Here is a 14658-nt window from a genome sequence, read left to right on the forward strand (position 1 = left end):
GACCCCGAATTTAATCCTGACAAAGTAGTGCAGAAATCAGTAGCTGCCGCCGGGTTGTGCGCCTGGGTTATTAATTTACATCGCTACCATCAGGTTTTCTTGATCGTTGGCCCCAAACAACAGGCTCTGCAGGACTCGCAGCAGGAGCTACTGGAGGCTCGCGAGCGTCTGCAGTACCTAAAGGCGAAAATCAACAACTTGGAGGCAAAGCTGGCCGAGATCCAGGCGGAGTTCGAAAACGCGGTGGCCGAGAAGCAAAAGTGCCAGCGGGAGGCGGACAAGACCTCATTCACCATTGACCTGGCCCACCGGCTGGTCAACGGACTGGCCAACGAGAACATCCGGTGGAAAGAGTCCGTTCAGAGGTATGTAGGTGCTACTGCATTTATACGCAATCAATTATTAAATTTAATTTACATTCTGTGTGCGCCCGCAATCGCAGTAATTGCCTCTCCAGCCGAACTGGAGTACGGTGCAGGGAATGGGCTGATTTTTGATGATGGGGATGGGGGTGCTTCGCGAATTCCACTCACTTTCGGGCCACCGCAGCAACAAAAGGCCGTAAATTTTATTTGCTTGCTCCCGTTTGGTTGACTGCAAGGTTTCCGACCCCGGCTCATTCGCTCGATTGTGCACCCACTAGTGGCAATGAACCCTCTTCACCGGCAACAATGTGCAAAAATCATTGCCAATTTAAACAGCTTTCAACTTGCAATAAATAATAGATATTATGTTTTAATTATTCTCTTTATTAAACTCCATTTAATTTGTCAGAGAATTAGGATTGAGCGTATAGTTCTCTATTTGATTGTCATACGAAAAAGGAACTTGTAACTTGTAGTATCCTTGTAAGATATTTAAAAGCCACATACATGTTTAAATTCAAAATTGAAGTCTTTGTTATTTCTTTTATACTTCTATTTATGGCTTGCCAAAATCTCACAAGCAATTCGTGCACAACCTATGCAAACTTGAAAGGCATTGTCATTGCGCCAGTGTAAATATCAGCTAATCCCATCTGTTGCCTTGCGAGCTGGTAACGCGAGGCACGAATATGTCGTGGCAAGGTGCGAGACACCTGCCTAACAAGCCAAAAATTGCACTCGACAAGCGTGAAAGTTGGCGGCACAACAGAAAGGATGAGAGAAAGTGCCAAGTTGGAGGAAGCGTGCAGGTATCGTGTGAAGGAGGCAAAGCCTATTAGTATTTGAAAGCACGTAACTGTTAAGGTGGTAATGCATCTGCACTCCAAACGGATTACGGATAGAAATCGTTGATGTGGCGTTAAAGCTATGCCACACATATGTTTAATAAAAAATATATATTTAAATAGTGCAGTATTGGAGGGTGTAGAAAAGTATAAAACATTTTTTTATCATTCAATAAATGTCAATGTAAAATTGTTTTTTAAGGTCAACATAAAGCCACTGAATGTAATTACTTACTTGTATTATAATTATTAAAACTATTCCCTTTGATGCAAGCATAAATCTAATGCTACAACTAGTGGCTACCATTTTTTCAGATGATTAAGCCAACCAATGAACTTGCTACTTCTCTGCCAATTTAAACTTAAAATGCTTTTCCCACAAAGTCATGAAAGCAAATATTTCCATTGATGAGAATATGAAAAGCAATAGTGCGCCCACCAACAATTATATAAACCATCGACTGCAATAAGCACTAGCAAAAAACGTAATCAAATTCATATAGATGTCAATGGCAATTCCAATTGGGACTTCCGTAGGTTTTGGTTTTGACCAAGGGCTGTGGGATGTAGGCTATGGGGCTGTGGGGGAGTGCACACAACACGCACAGTACTCCGACACCTTTGCCCATTGACTGGCTGAATTCATTGAAATTCAATTGAGTGCGCGTGCAAGCCAAAAGAAAATCCGTAAAGGGCGATTGGTATTGGTTGGGGATTGCTAGGTTGCTGGGCTGGGAGCCGAATCGCAGTGTTGAATTTTTCGCACCTAAACAACTGCAAAATTCGCACACAAGCTCACCCAGCTCACCAACTCCAGATCAAACCCAAATGGGCAGCGTCAGCAGCTAAAGCGCCATGGGGATAGAATCGGAATATAAATGCATATGAAATACGTATTGAATTACGAAAAATGAAAAATTTCCGAACTGTGTGTGCTGTGTTCAGTTCTGTTGTGTTGTGTTGTGAATTTATGTTGTAGCCCGGCTCGGGTGTAGATGTGACTTGGCCATACAAACTAATGCCCATTGAATGCACTGCCAAAGGAGCAACAGCCTGGCTCGCACAAGATATAAGTAAATACACATACATGTATAAATTACGGCATGTATAGCTCGGTCCTCCATCCTTGGTCGGACTTTGGCTAACTGCAGGCGGGGCAAGAAACGTTCAAATATTTATGAAAATATAATTTGACCCACAAAAGCAAATTGTTTGTACCTGTGTAGGTCGAGGTGTGGGTGTCTAAGCTGCCATGACTTGCATATAAATTTCTGCATATTTGACAATAACATTACACACACGCACCCAAATAAGGATTCAGGATACTTGCATTTGTTTGCCAACTTTTGTTGTTGGCATTGCAGGGCTGTCTTTGAAAAATACTAGTTGTTTGAAATGAGAATGCTCTTATGTCACCTGACAGGTATTTCACTAAAACCCAACAAAATATTTCTGCAAAAACAATTATTTCATAAGCGTGGAATCCAAGGGCGTAGTTTATAATTCTAATATAGGGAGGGAAATGAAATATTGGAATTTTCGATACAAGGAATAAACTGCTTTTATTTGTCGAGTTTTATTCTTCTTTAAATTTTAAGTGGCCCCTTCTTAAGGGACCCCTTCTGATGTCATTGAACTAAGTATTTATTAGATTATTCAATTATAAAGACCCAGTTGTGTGAGTCTTTTAAATATATGATTGTGCATAAATCATATGGCCTTTTACTTTAAATGGGTACACAGGATAAGGGGAGAATTCCAGTAACTAATTGAAAATAGTTTTGTGCTAACAACGCTTTAAATAATATCATAAAAGAGAGAGCTATTACACGTGAAACTTTTCAAGTGTATTTGAGGTAAATATCTAATTTCAAAACCAATTCAAAGAATGTTTTTGCCAGTTGATGAGTGTACATGTTAATCAATGGTTTATATCTCTCAAAATTAAGTCTACTAAAATTATTTCTTAGTGCAAGATATCTAAATACACCCTGCCATGCCGTGCACTGAATACTTCTTCCTTAGTACCCCGGCCTGCATCCAAGGCTGCTGTATAATAAGCTGAAATATTTCAATAAGAGTTGGCATGCAGCAATTTCCGATAATTTATGCAACCACTTGGGCATCCTTCAGTGCCCCGCCCCCACCACGACGGCAGGATCCTAGCTGTAAGCCCAAGCCCATCAACATTGTCAGCAACAGAGGCAGCAACAACTGGCAACTTCCTCTCCGACATCATTATTTTTTCAATTTCCCCTCATTTAAATTTAAATGCACCGCCCGTTTTAAGAAGGTTTTTGAAGGGATATAGACACTGTAGGAATATAAAGACTGCACTGGCGGATGTCGGGACGGCTGCACCCTTTCGCATCCTGCTCTCCGGTAATTTATACGATTTGTTAGCATCAAAGGGGAGATTACCGCCCGCCCGACACCCACTTGTTCAGACTTGACTTACCCGACCCTCTTCTTTGTCCCCCACAGCCTGCAGGCCAAGATTGGTACCCTGCCCGGAGATATACTGTTAATTTCCTCGTTCCTGTCGTACGTGGGCTGTTTCACGCGGCGCTACCGGGAAGAGCTGCAGCACAAGATGTGGCTGCCGAACTTTCGCAAAATCGATGTAAGTGCCCGGCAGACTTACCCTCGGATACGTGCTGGCTTCTAGGATGGATCATTCTCACTGTCTTTTCACCCACAGCCCCACATTCCGCACACCGAGGGCGTGGACACCTTGGCCCTCTTCTCTGACGACGCCCAGATAGCCGCCTGGAACAACGAGGGCCTGCCCATGGATAGGATGTCCACCGAGAACGCCACCATCCTCCAGTACTCCACCCGATGGCCATTGATGATTGATCCGCAGCTGTAAGTGGATAATTGGAACAGTACTTTGTAATTGATTTGGGGTATAATAAATTAATTGAATCCAAGCGTTTGTTAGTCCAATTAAACAGTTCAATCAAATATTTTCTTTTAGTTACCCGAGAACTAAATAATTGATTTGGATAAGCACTTTAAAGATTACACAAACGGCTAATTAAATTGCCTTAAACGTTTCCTTGATACATCTATAATTTCTTTGACTTTAATTAAATGCTAACACTATCGATTGAAAATCAAGTGCAGAATGTTATTTTATTGGCAATTGCTTCTTAGAAAACAGCGCATCTTAGTCAAGTTGCCTAAACATACTCACTTTTATTACAAATAAAGGCAAGGCATCAAATGGATTAAGAACCGATTCGGTGCCTCTTTGGTGGTCCTTCGTCTGCGACAAAAAGGATTCCTGGAGTCCCTGGAGAAGAGTATTTCCCATGGCGACACTGTCCTCATAGAGCAAATTGAGGAAACGATGGACACCGTTCTGGAGCCGCTACTCAGTCGAGCCTTGATTAAGAAGGGTCGCTATCTGCGTATCGGCGACAAGGAAATCGAGTTCAACCCCAACTTCCGGCTCATCCTGCACACCAAACTGGCCAATCCCCACTACAAACCGGAAATGCAGGCCCAAACAACGCTTATTAACTTCACTGTCACACCGGATGGACTTGAGGAGCAGCTGCTGGCGGAAGTGGTGAAAATCGAGCGTCCGGACTTGGAGCAGATGAAAACGGAGGTCACGGTGCAACAGAACAAGTTCAAGATATCCCTGAAAGCCTTGGAAGATGAGCTACTGGCCCGTTTGGCATCAGCCGGTGAAAATGTTCTAGATGACCATGCTCTGGTCCTGAATCTGGAGAACACAAAACGCACGGTGGACGAGATTGAGGCCAAGGTCCGAGAGGCAAGGGTAACAACGTTGCAGATTGATGAAACCCGGAATATCTACAGATCGGCGGCCAAGAGGGCTGCCATCCTATACTTTGTTCTCACCGATCTGAGTCGCATTAATCCGATTTACAAGTTCTCTCTAAAGTCCTTTATGCATGTTTTCCGGCAGGCCATCGCCCTGGCCGCCGAATCTAAGAACTATGAGCGCAGGGTGCTCCACCTGGTAGACTCTATCACCCTGCAGACCTATCGATACACTTTACGCGGGCTATTTGAGGCGGATAAGCTCACCTTCACTTCACACATGACCCTGCGCATTCTTATTGCCGCCGAGCAGGTGGCCAAGGACGAAACAGATTTCCTGTTGCGATATCCTCATGATCCCACCACTCTGTCTCCTTTGGATTTCGTGGGCCGCAGTGCTTGGGGTGGCATAAAGTCTCTGACTCTGATTGAGCACTTCTACGGCATCGACAAGGATATGGAGAACTATACAAAACGCTGGCGCAAGTTTATGTCCAGCGATACCCCGGAACGGGAACAGTTCCCCGGGGAGTGGAAGCACCGCACGCCACTTCAGAAATTGTGCATTATCCGAGCTCTGCGACCAGATCGTATGACCTATGCCATGCGCCAGTTTGTGGAGCAAACAATGGGCAAGTCATACGCAGAGGTGCAAACTCCTCCGTTTGGGGCCATCTTCCAAGAACTCAATGCAGCGACTCCTGCCTTCTTTATTCTTTCCCCCGGAGTGGATCCCATCCGGGATGTGGAAAGTTTCGGGAAGCGGCAGGGCTTCCATGCGGAGGCCGACACCTTGGTAAACATTTCCCTCGGTCAAGGTCAGGAGCTGCTAGCCGAGCAGGCCATCATTCAGGCTTTGGCGTCCGGGCAGCAGTGGGTAATCCTGCAAAACATACACCTCGTGGTCAACTGGCTCCCAACGCTGGAGAAGCTCATAGAGCGCATTGTTTTGCAGAGTGAGACGCAGGGAGAATCTAGTTTCCGGCTCTTCATCAGCGCTGAACCAGCTCCGGATCCGCAGTACCATGTCATTCCGCAGGGTATCCTCGAATCCTCGCTAAAGGTGAGTAACTAAAGTATTTATTGCGTGTCTCTCACCTGAAGATACATTCAACAGGTGGTGAATGAACCGCCAGCTGGCATGGAGGCCAACCTGCACAAGGCGTGGGACAATTTCTCACAGGATGCCCTGGAAACCTGCACCCAGGAGGCGGAGTTTAAGTCAATCCTGTTCGCACTCTGCTATTTCCATGCTGTGGCTGGAGAACGACGAAAGTTTGGTCCTCAGGGGTGGAACAAGGTTTATCCTTTTAATATTGGCGACCTGACCATTTCAGCAAATGTGCTTCACAACTATCTGGAGGGAAGCAACCGGATTCCCTGGGAGGATTTACGTTACCTGTTCGGGGAGATCATGTACGGCGGACATATCACCGACGACTGGGATCGGCGTCTATGCCAAACGTATTTGGAGGAGCTACTGCAGCAGGACTTGATAGATGGCGATTTTGAATTGTGCCCGGGATTTCCGGCTCCACCGAATCTCGATTTCGAGGGCTACCACTCGTATATTACCGAAATGCTGCCGGAGGAGAGCCCCCTGCTATACGGTCTGCATCCAAATGCAGAGATTGGCTTTCTGACCACTGCCTCCGAACAACTTCTGCGCACCATCTTTGAGCTTCAGCCGCGGGAATCGGAGCTGAGCTCACACTGCGGAGCGCCTCGCGAGGAGCTGGTGAAAATTATGATTGATGATTTTCTGGACAAGCTGCAGGACGAGTTCAATCTCCAGGCTCTTCTCAATAGAGTCGAAAGGAAAACTCCATTTGTGGTCGTGGCCCTGCAAGAATGTGAACGAATGAACGCACTTATCCGAGAAATAAAGCGATCTCTGCGAGAATTGATGCTGGGTTTAAAGGGCGAACTGACTATTACCCAGGAAATGGAGCGATTGGACCACGCTATCTTCTACGATCATGTCCCGGAGGCGTGGGCTCGACTGGCATATCCCAGCATGCTGGGTCTGCAATCCTGGTTTTCCGATTTGCTGCACCGCATCAAGGAGCTAGCTGGCTGGCTGAACGACTTCAAGCTGCCGTGTGCCATCTGGCTGGGAGGACTCTTCAATCCGCAGAGCTTTCTTACGGCTATCATGCAGGAAAGTGCCCGGAAGCATGACCTACCCCTGGACCGCATGCTTATTAGCTGCGATGTAACAAAAAAGATAAAGGACGATGTCACGTAAGTAACCATACCATTTTAAAAAACTTAAAATTAAATCGTAAAATTAACTTAAAAAACTTAATTTAAAACGCCCTGACAAAACTAGTTGTAACTTTTGCAATAATTATCCGATTTCTAAGCGGAATACCTTAAGCGATTTATGTATCGATTCTCCATCAATCTTTAAGAATTGTAAAAAAGTCTTGGGAGGCCAATATGACCCACTACGATGGCTTTATCTTTGCCAATTTTTATCCGATCCTGGAGCGGAATACCTTAATCGATTTGTGGATCGATTCTCCATCAATATGCCTCAAAATCTGGAAACATAATATTTTTGGATTTTCTTGATATTTTCTGGGGGATCCCCTTCAAGAATTGTGAAAAAGGCTTGGGAGGCCAATATGGCCCACTACGAAGGCTATATCTTTGCCAACTTTTATCCGATTATGAAGCGGAACACCTTAAACGATTGGTGGATCGATTCTCCATCAATCTGCATCAAAATCTGAAAACATAATATTTTTTTGGATTTTCTTGACATTTTCTGGGGGATCCCCTTCAAGAATTGTGAAAATGGCTTGAGAGGCCAATATGGCCCACTACGAAGGCTATATCTTTGCCAACTTTTATCCGATTATGAAGCGGAACACCTTAAACGATTGGTGGATCGATTCTCCATCAATCTGCATCAAAATCTGAAAACATAATATTTTTTTGGATTTTCTTGACATTTTCTGGGGGATCCCCTTCAAGAATTGTGAAAATGGCTTGAGAGGCCAATATGGCCCACTACGAAGGCTATATCTTTGCCAATTTTTATCCGATCCTAGAGTGGAATACCTTAATCGATTTGTGTATCCATTCTTCATTCTTCTGATTTAGATTAAATCAGACTAAACTAGTTCCCACAATATACGCGGGACGTCAACCGCCAATATTTCGTTTATTAGCTTTTAATAAGACGAATTCTTTATATTTATCAACAATACTTCTAGAAAGGTTTTGATGTTTATGCACTTTTTAAATTAAATTAAATTTTTGATTTCCATTCATGCGCATATGATGCACAAAGCTTGCCACCCATGGAGGGCGCCTTTGTGCACGACCTGTACATGGACGGTGCCAGCTGGGATTGTCAGTTGAACTCCATTGTGGCCCTGCGTCCCAAGGAAATGCTCTGCGCCATGCCTGTCATATACATCAAGTCCATCGTCCAGGAGAAGCAGGAACTGCATCGCGTTTACGAGTGTCCTTTGTACAAGACCCGGTGGGTGACATCTTCCAAGTATCCCGAATGTCGTCTTTGTCATTCAAGGTTCTCTTTCTCTGCAGGTCGCGTGGCAACACTTATGTGTGGACCTTTAACCTGAAGACTCGTGAACGCCCCTCCAAGTGGATCCTGGGCGGAGTGGCGCTTTTGCTGCAGCCATAAATAACTCTCTCGGATCTCCCATCAGACATAATTTTAATCAACGTCATTCTTCCGATTTAATAAAAAGAAAAAGTTTTAAAGTCGAGGAAGCCCGCTAGACACCACTTCCCAGATAGTATGTGACTAATCACTTAGTAGATATTTATAAGTTTCAGCACAATCATAAACCGGGCAATCGCGCAACTCACGTGAAACTCGCGTAATAATGACGAACTGGAAATTATTCAACTAATGGAACGTTGTTGGTACCTAAAATGTGCCTTCTGTTTGTTGCCAAGGGCAAAAATCATGAAATAGACTAAACTTGTTTGCGATTCTGTATGGCATTGGTATGATAAATTCTCAAATGATAAATTCCAAAGGTTGGCGCCTAAAATTGATTTACCAAAACAACCAGATATAACTAAATCAAACTGATTTGTCCATGAAATTGAATACATTTAATAAATACACGTAGCATAAATAAAACCTATCCCAACCTATCTCTTGGATCAAATTTAATTGGGTCGAAATTTTATTTGTGGTCTCATTGTGACGTCTTGTTTGAGTTCAACCCAAAAATAAACTTTGAATGGAATTGTATTATATTCAAGCAGACACTGTCTAGTCAAACAGAAGGTATGGAATATTCCTTGGCCATTAATGACGTACAAGCAAATATTCAATTATCACTGGAATTTGTACTTAAACCGAGGGAATTTCACCAATTTTAGAAAAATTTAAACATCAGCAATAAGATGATTAAGTTGGAGTTACATGACAAAGCAACCAAATACATATGATTTAATTTTTATTAAACCCATTTCTAGAACCTCACACAAATCATTCAAACTTTGAACCAAGTGACGTAAAAGTCTGAGTACTTTATTTCTTGAATTTAAAAAAAAATCCATTATAAAAATTTCCGGCATTAAAAATTCCACTCGCTTTTATTTAGATTAGCAAAATATTTTTAGAAATTTATAAATAGTGTATCGATCATGAAACGTGTGGACATCAGCAGATATGAAATCTTCCCCCCATGAGTCAAGTGACGAACTATCAGAAAACTGGTCGATCATGGCACTTTTATAGAAATACCTCCATGCGGGCACGTCTCGCTCGCCAGACTGGCATGGAAGCTCGTGCTTTCGGTGCTCCCCGGTGACTTTGGCCACCAGCTACCCACGTGCACGTTCATTAATTTTGGCATACTGACGCAACCGAAAGGCCATACTTCCAAATACAGTTTTTTTGTTTGTAAATTTATAAGCCCTGATAGTACAACCCCGTTTTTGGGCTTTTGAAGAATTAATGTGGCCCCAACCACTGAACGATCACGTGAATAGCGTTCGCCAATCGGCTTCACACGCCTTCGAAACTTGAGTCTGTTTAGTGTCTGGCTGTGGGCCGGGTGGTTGGGTGATAAACGATAAGGCGTTGTTGGCATTTGCCTTTAGAATTCACGGAAAGGTGACACACAGGGGAAAGTTACTGACTAGGGGTATTGCAAACTAGGGGGCTCGTCATATGGCCCACACGGCGGATGCGTGATCCGGATGATATTTGCAGTTAGTGGCGCGACTTAACCCCCCAAGGCGCTGGTTTATTGACTGATTACTGACTATTTCTATATGCATTTGTTGACATTTCCATCAGGCGTCATTCCTCCAAAGACGTAGGCAAGTCTCAGACCTTTGACCTTGGAGCACAGGGAGAAAACTCCCATTAAAGTTGTTTTTTTTTTCATTTCATTAAGGGTAATTAATAAATACTTCAAATGAAATATGAGGAAGTTTTTATTTTACTCTTTTCATCAGGATTTAAAGTTCAAATTTATATTTTTTAAAAACTGCCATTAGATGCTATATAAATATTAATAAATATAATGATTAGACAAATTTCTTGCGGTGCACAAACTCGCAGTGCCAAACTCAAAATGCCTGTTACCTAAGTTTATTTTCTCCAAATGTTTGCGCTCGCTCTTTCTTATATATGATCGGCTGTGTGCCAAACTCTGGACGGGAGTATTCCCCGACCACGACGGCTACACGTGAAACTTGGCTGGTGAGCGAATGACCAGGCCGGCCCAGCCGGCAGGCCCACCTCCCAGCAGCACCCACCCACCCGTGGGGCGCCTCAAGATCAAGGCGATTCAGTTTTCCGCGGACGGGCGCAACTTTGTTGGCTTTGTACAAAGATAAAAACTGCTCGTTGCCCGACGACGACACCAACGACGACGACGCCGACGCCGTAATCGCCACTCGAACCAGACATTTCTAATAGAATTCGGAACGGACGCTATCACCAAGCAGCGACGTCGACGCCGACGGCACAGGCAGCCAGAGAAATGGTATTTAAGCGTGAAATGATTCGGTATGACAAATCAGAAGTGAAATAACTTAGCAATAGCAAGCAACAGGCTGCTAGCTCAAAGGGAAAAAAACCAGAAACGCACATCACAAGGTAAGCGAAAGGAAACATTCAATTCACAAAAATATGTGGGCCAAATGGCTTGCCAAAAAAAAAATATAGTAAAGATATGTGCTTTATGCTGATCACGCACCGTCATCGTGGATGAAACTAATGCCCTGTTCCGGTTTTGTCTTTCTCTCGCAGAATACCAACGTCAAGCTACGAAATGTCCACGGCAACAGCACATCTGCCCATCCAGAAGCGGAAATTCCACGAGCACAGTGGCGAACCAGGCTGCCAAGGACTCGAGGAGGTTAACCGCATGTTCCGTAACTTCTGGGATCCAACGGCGTACTGGGTGTGCGACAAGCAGGGAACCCGTGCCCGCCTCCAGCGCTGCCCGCAATCTCAATTGTATTCCGAGGAGCTGGGTCGCTGTGTCCACTATGCCGATTGGGCGTGGACCGATCCCAAGGAGCCACCAAGCCGGCCAAAGCCAACCAGTCAGTCGGTCTCCAAACAGTAATTCCTGGATGGTCAGAAAAAATGGCTCCTAATTTAATTGTAGTCTAAGACAACCCAACCTCAATAGCATTACGTTATTAATTAATTCTATGTTTACAAAAACCTTTATTTTTAAATGAAAATAAGAAAAAATCAGTACAAAATCAAAAAGTTACTCGAGTTCAACAATTTTGGGCATTGTTTTACATAATCTTATCTAGATGGAATGCACTTCCGGTGAAATAAAAAATAGGGAATGTATTGGGTGGTATCGGGTGCCAAAGCAAAACCGAATTATATGCAAAATCATATAAAGAGCTGCCCGTGGAGGATCTAATGTGATCAGAGCTGAGCATTCGGCTAGTCAGATATTAACTAAATTTTGACTAATCGAGCCTGAGCAATGTAAATATGACAGGACAGGCAGCATCCTGTGCGCCCCGAAACTAATGGGGAAGCTGGAGATTGAGAATACGTTTAACATAATGGGTTTTGACTACGTGCATAACCGAATCTCGCGGCTGGGTTATATTCCCCGGTTGGGAGCAGGCTCTGAACTTAGAGTTCCACATTGACGCCCTGCTTGTTGATGACCTTGAGCTTCTCCTTCTTGGGTGGCTTGGTGTCGGAAGGAATGTCCTCCTCCACCGGCGCAGGTTTCTCAGGCACAGTGCGCTTGGTGGTAGTGGTAGCCGGCTTGGGAGTTGTAGTGGTGGCCGGTTTGGATGTAGTTGTGGGCTTTTCAGCTGGCTTAGCTGTTGGCTTCTGTGTAGTCGTACTAGTGGTCGGTTTTGGCGTGGTTGTAGTTGGCTTAGGAGTGGTTGTAGTTGGTTTAGGCGTGGTTGTGGTGGGTTTCGGCGTGGTTGTAGTGGGTTTCTGTGTTGTTGTAGTTGGTGCCGCCTTAGGTTGCGGCTTGGCTGTGGTGGTGCTAGGAGGTGCACCGATGGACGCCTCCAAGCCCTCGCCTTCGACGCGCACGTTGCGTACCTTAATTGTAGGCTGCTTGGCCTTCGGCGACTTAACACGCGCCAGGTACTGATTGGTGGGCGATCCCAAGAATAGGAAATCCTGGAACTCCAGAACGTGTGAAACGGACACCACAGACTTGTCGAAGCCGTGCAGCGAGCCAACGATGTTGCCATTCCAATCAACCCGCACCACCGTGGTGCGCTTAGGCGTTAGCACACTAAGGCTTTCCATATGCCCGACAAAGTGCACGAATCGCTGCGAGAACTTGTTCGGATACACGCTGTTCAGGTAGCGGAAAGGCAGCTCGAATAGGGCCAGCATGCGAGCCAGGAACAGACGCACGCTGGGGAAGCGAGTGAAGAGCGAGAACCCATTGGGATGTTCGCTATCGGAGCTCAGGACCAACGGCACCCAAATTCCCTCGGCATCTGGCGTCAGGTTATCCGGAAGGCCGGGAAGCCCGTCCACAAAGACCTCGCTCTGTCCAGCTTTGGGCCCCTTCAAATGATACTTGGTCAATCGAAGAGCACCTGTCTCGGCCACCACAATGAAGTCCTCGTTGGGGCTCAGAGCCAAGCCGTTGGCGAAGACCAGTTCGTCCAGAAGAACCTCGCTTACGTTCTTCGCGCGGTTGTATTTGAAAAGACTGTAAGAGCGGGGAGAAAGGAACGCACCGTTAGAAGACTATTAGAGCCAAGAAGAACCGGTTTTGGTAAGACTTACAGTCCCACCTCCACATCACGAACTTTGATTTAAAAACTTTAAGGTGTTCAATAATGTAAGCAATAAAACACATTTGCATAACAAAATTTTAAAATAAAATACGCACACCGCTTCGTTTAAAAAAAAGTTTAGGTGTTTTTTTTCCATGATTAGCATAGAATGGTCTAGGTTGTGCTATAAATCGGTATGAACTCACCGTCCCGAGGGATTGGCAAACGTAGCAAACACCAGGTCTTCGATGCTAAAGTCCGAGGAGGAGTCCGTCCAGTAGATGTCGCCTCCTTTGCTTACGGTTACGCCGTTGAAGACTTTAGCTGGTCGATTGATGGTCTTGCCGGCGAGCTCCTGGGCGGGCGACACCAGCAGAGTCTTTTTGTTTGTACCCAGATCCACCTGCCAAAGCCCGTAGTAGGCATCGGCGATGAGGAGATTGTTGCCCTGCGTATCAAAGGCCAGTCCCAGTGGGCGACCACACCTAGACTCCTCGTATATGTCCTCTAAAATGAGAATCAATTGAGTGAAAATTACATTTTGAAATATGTAAATACCTACCGCAGGGCTGACCGATCTTGGTGACGTGAGTGACGTGGTTACTGGTCAGTTTAATGACCTCACCGCCGTGAATGCCTGTGTAGATCTCGTTGTTGCGGGCTATCAGGCACTCGGGGCCATAGACACGCCCCTCCAAGAGTCGCTCCGCTCCCTCCAGGTGAAAGTTGGACTCCAAGGCACCCTTTAAATCCTTGGGCGGCGTCACACTATCCACGGAAATAAGCAGACCCCAGGGATTAGGCTTTGCATTACGTCAATAGGTAAAAGCCGGTACTTACATATATTCCTTGAAGGGAAAGGTGGTACGGGGAGGCAGACCGGGCAGCAGAATGATAATCAGAAAGAAGATCATGAAATTCATGATCCTCACGCGTAGAGCATACAGCAGACCCATGATTAGTTCGTTTTGGATCTACCGGCCTAAAGTCGCAGGTCACAGGTCAACAAGAGGGTAAAATCTCCAAAGAAAAAGCGACACGACGGCAAAGTTCAACAAGAAAACGCGAAAGTCATCAGGCCGGTAGAGCTGGAAAAACATCGATGGAACTATCGAATGGTGAAAGCTGTGATTTTGTCCACCTCTAACACTTGCCAGCGGGAAACAACTATTGTAAAGCTTTTAAATATTCGTTTGATAGATAAATTATATACTACTGTTTCTAAAAAAAACACATAAAACTGTCACGGTAATTAAAAACATGCGGAAACTTTTAATATTGGTACATATTGAAACAAGAACTTCATTCATATGTAATCGAAATATTGAGATTTGGCTTTCAATAATTCAAACATTTTTATTATTTTTAAGCTTACTTATAAGCTTATTTATAAGCCCTGATCTACGACG

At 44.7% G+C, this 14658-nt stretch overlaps 3 protein-coding genes across 3 annotated transcripts in view; 2 read left to right on the forward strand and 1 right to left on the reverse strand.

Annotated features, from left to right (window-relative positions):
• The window catches only part of LOC6501482 (dynein axonemal heavy chain 9), a 29266-nt gene extending 19349 nt beyond the window's left edge, over positions 1 to 9917 (forward strand). Inside the window, exons 27-33 of the mRNA XM_032454877.1 lie at positions 1 to 365; positions 3695 to 3833; positions 3912 to 4078; positions 4427 to 6071; positions 6126 to 7252; positions 8310 to 8504; positions 8570 to 9917. Coding sequence (XP_032310768.1) covers positions 1 to 365; positions 3695 to 3833; positions 3912 to 4078; positions 4427 to 6071; positions 6126 to 7252; positions 8310 to 8504; positions 8570 to 8669 — 3738 coding nt within the window. The 3' untranslated portion in view covers positions 8670 to 9917. The remainder of the gene's footprint in view (positions 366 to 3694; positions 3834 to 3911; positions 4079 to 4426; positions 6072 to 6125; positions 7253 to 8309; positions 8505 to 8569) is intronic.
• Positions 9918 to 10968: 1051 nt separating this feature from the next.
• Positions 10969 to 11738, forward strand: LOC6501483. The gene is made up of 2 exons (XM_001955307.4): positions 10969 to 11114; positions 11268 to 11738. The coding sequence occupies exon 2, from the start codon at positions 11290 to 11292 to the stop codon at positions 11587 to 11589; it is 300 nt and encodes a 99-aa protein (XP_001955343.1). The 5' UTR covers positions 10969 to 11114; positions 11268 to 11289; the 3' UTR covers positions 11590 to 11738.
• LOC6499081 (adipocyte plasma membrane-associated protein) lies at positions 11670 to 14356 on the reverse strand. The gene is made up of 4 exons (XM_001955308.4): positions 14090 to 14356; positions 13812 to 14017; positions 13456 to 13756; positions 11670 to 13182 (listed from the first exon to the last, which is right to left on the reverse strand). Exons 1-4 carry the CDS (start codon positions 14203 to 14205, stop codon positions 12126 to 12128), a joined length of 1680 nt encoding a protein of 559 aa, XP_001955344.1. The 5' UTR covers positions 14206 to 14356; the 3' UTR covers positions 11670 to 12125.
• Between the last annotated feature and the right edge of the window lie 302 nt (positions 14357 to 14658).

Source organism: Drosophila ananassae, chromosome 2L, assembly GCF_017639315.1.
Source record: "Drosophila ananassae strain 14024-0371.13 chromosome 2L, ASM1763931v2, whole genome shotgun sequence".
In the NCBI taxonomy this organism is placed as follows: Eukaryota; Metazoa; Arthropoda; class Insecta; order Diptera; family Drosophilidae; genus Drosophila; species Drosophila ananassae.

Coding starts and splice junctions, on each gene's coding strand:
- LOC6499081 (XM_001955308.4), bottom strand. CDS start 14,205: ATGGGTCTGCTGTATGCTCTACGCGTGAGGATCATGAATTTCATGATC. Junction 14,018..14,089: donor TTTCCCTTCAAGGAATATAT/GTAAGTACCGGC, acceptor TTCCGTGGATAG/TGTGACGCCGCCCAAGGATT. Junction 13,183..13,455: donor TTTGCCAATCCCTCGGGACG/GTGAGTTCATAC, acceptor CCGCTCTTACAG/TCTTTTCAAATACAACCGCG.
- LOC6501483 (XM_001955307.4), top strand. CDS start 11,290: ATGTCCACGGCAACAGCACATCTGCCCATCCAGAAGCGGAAATTCCAC.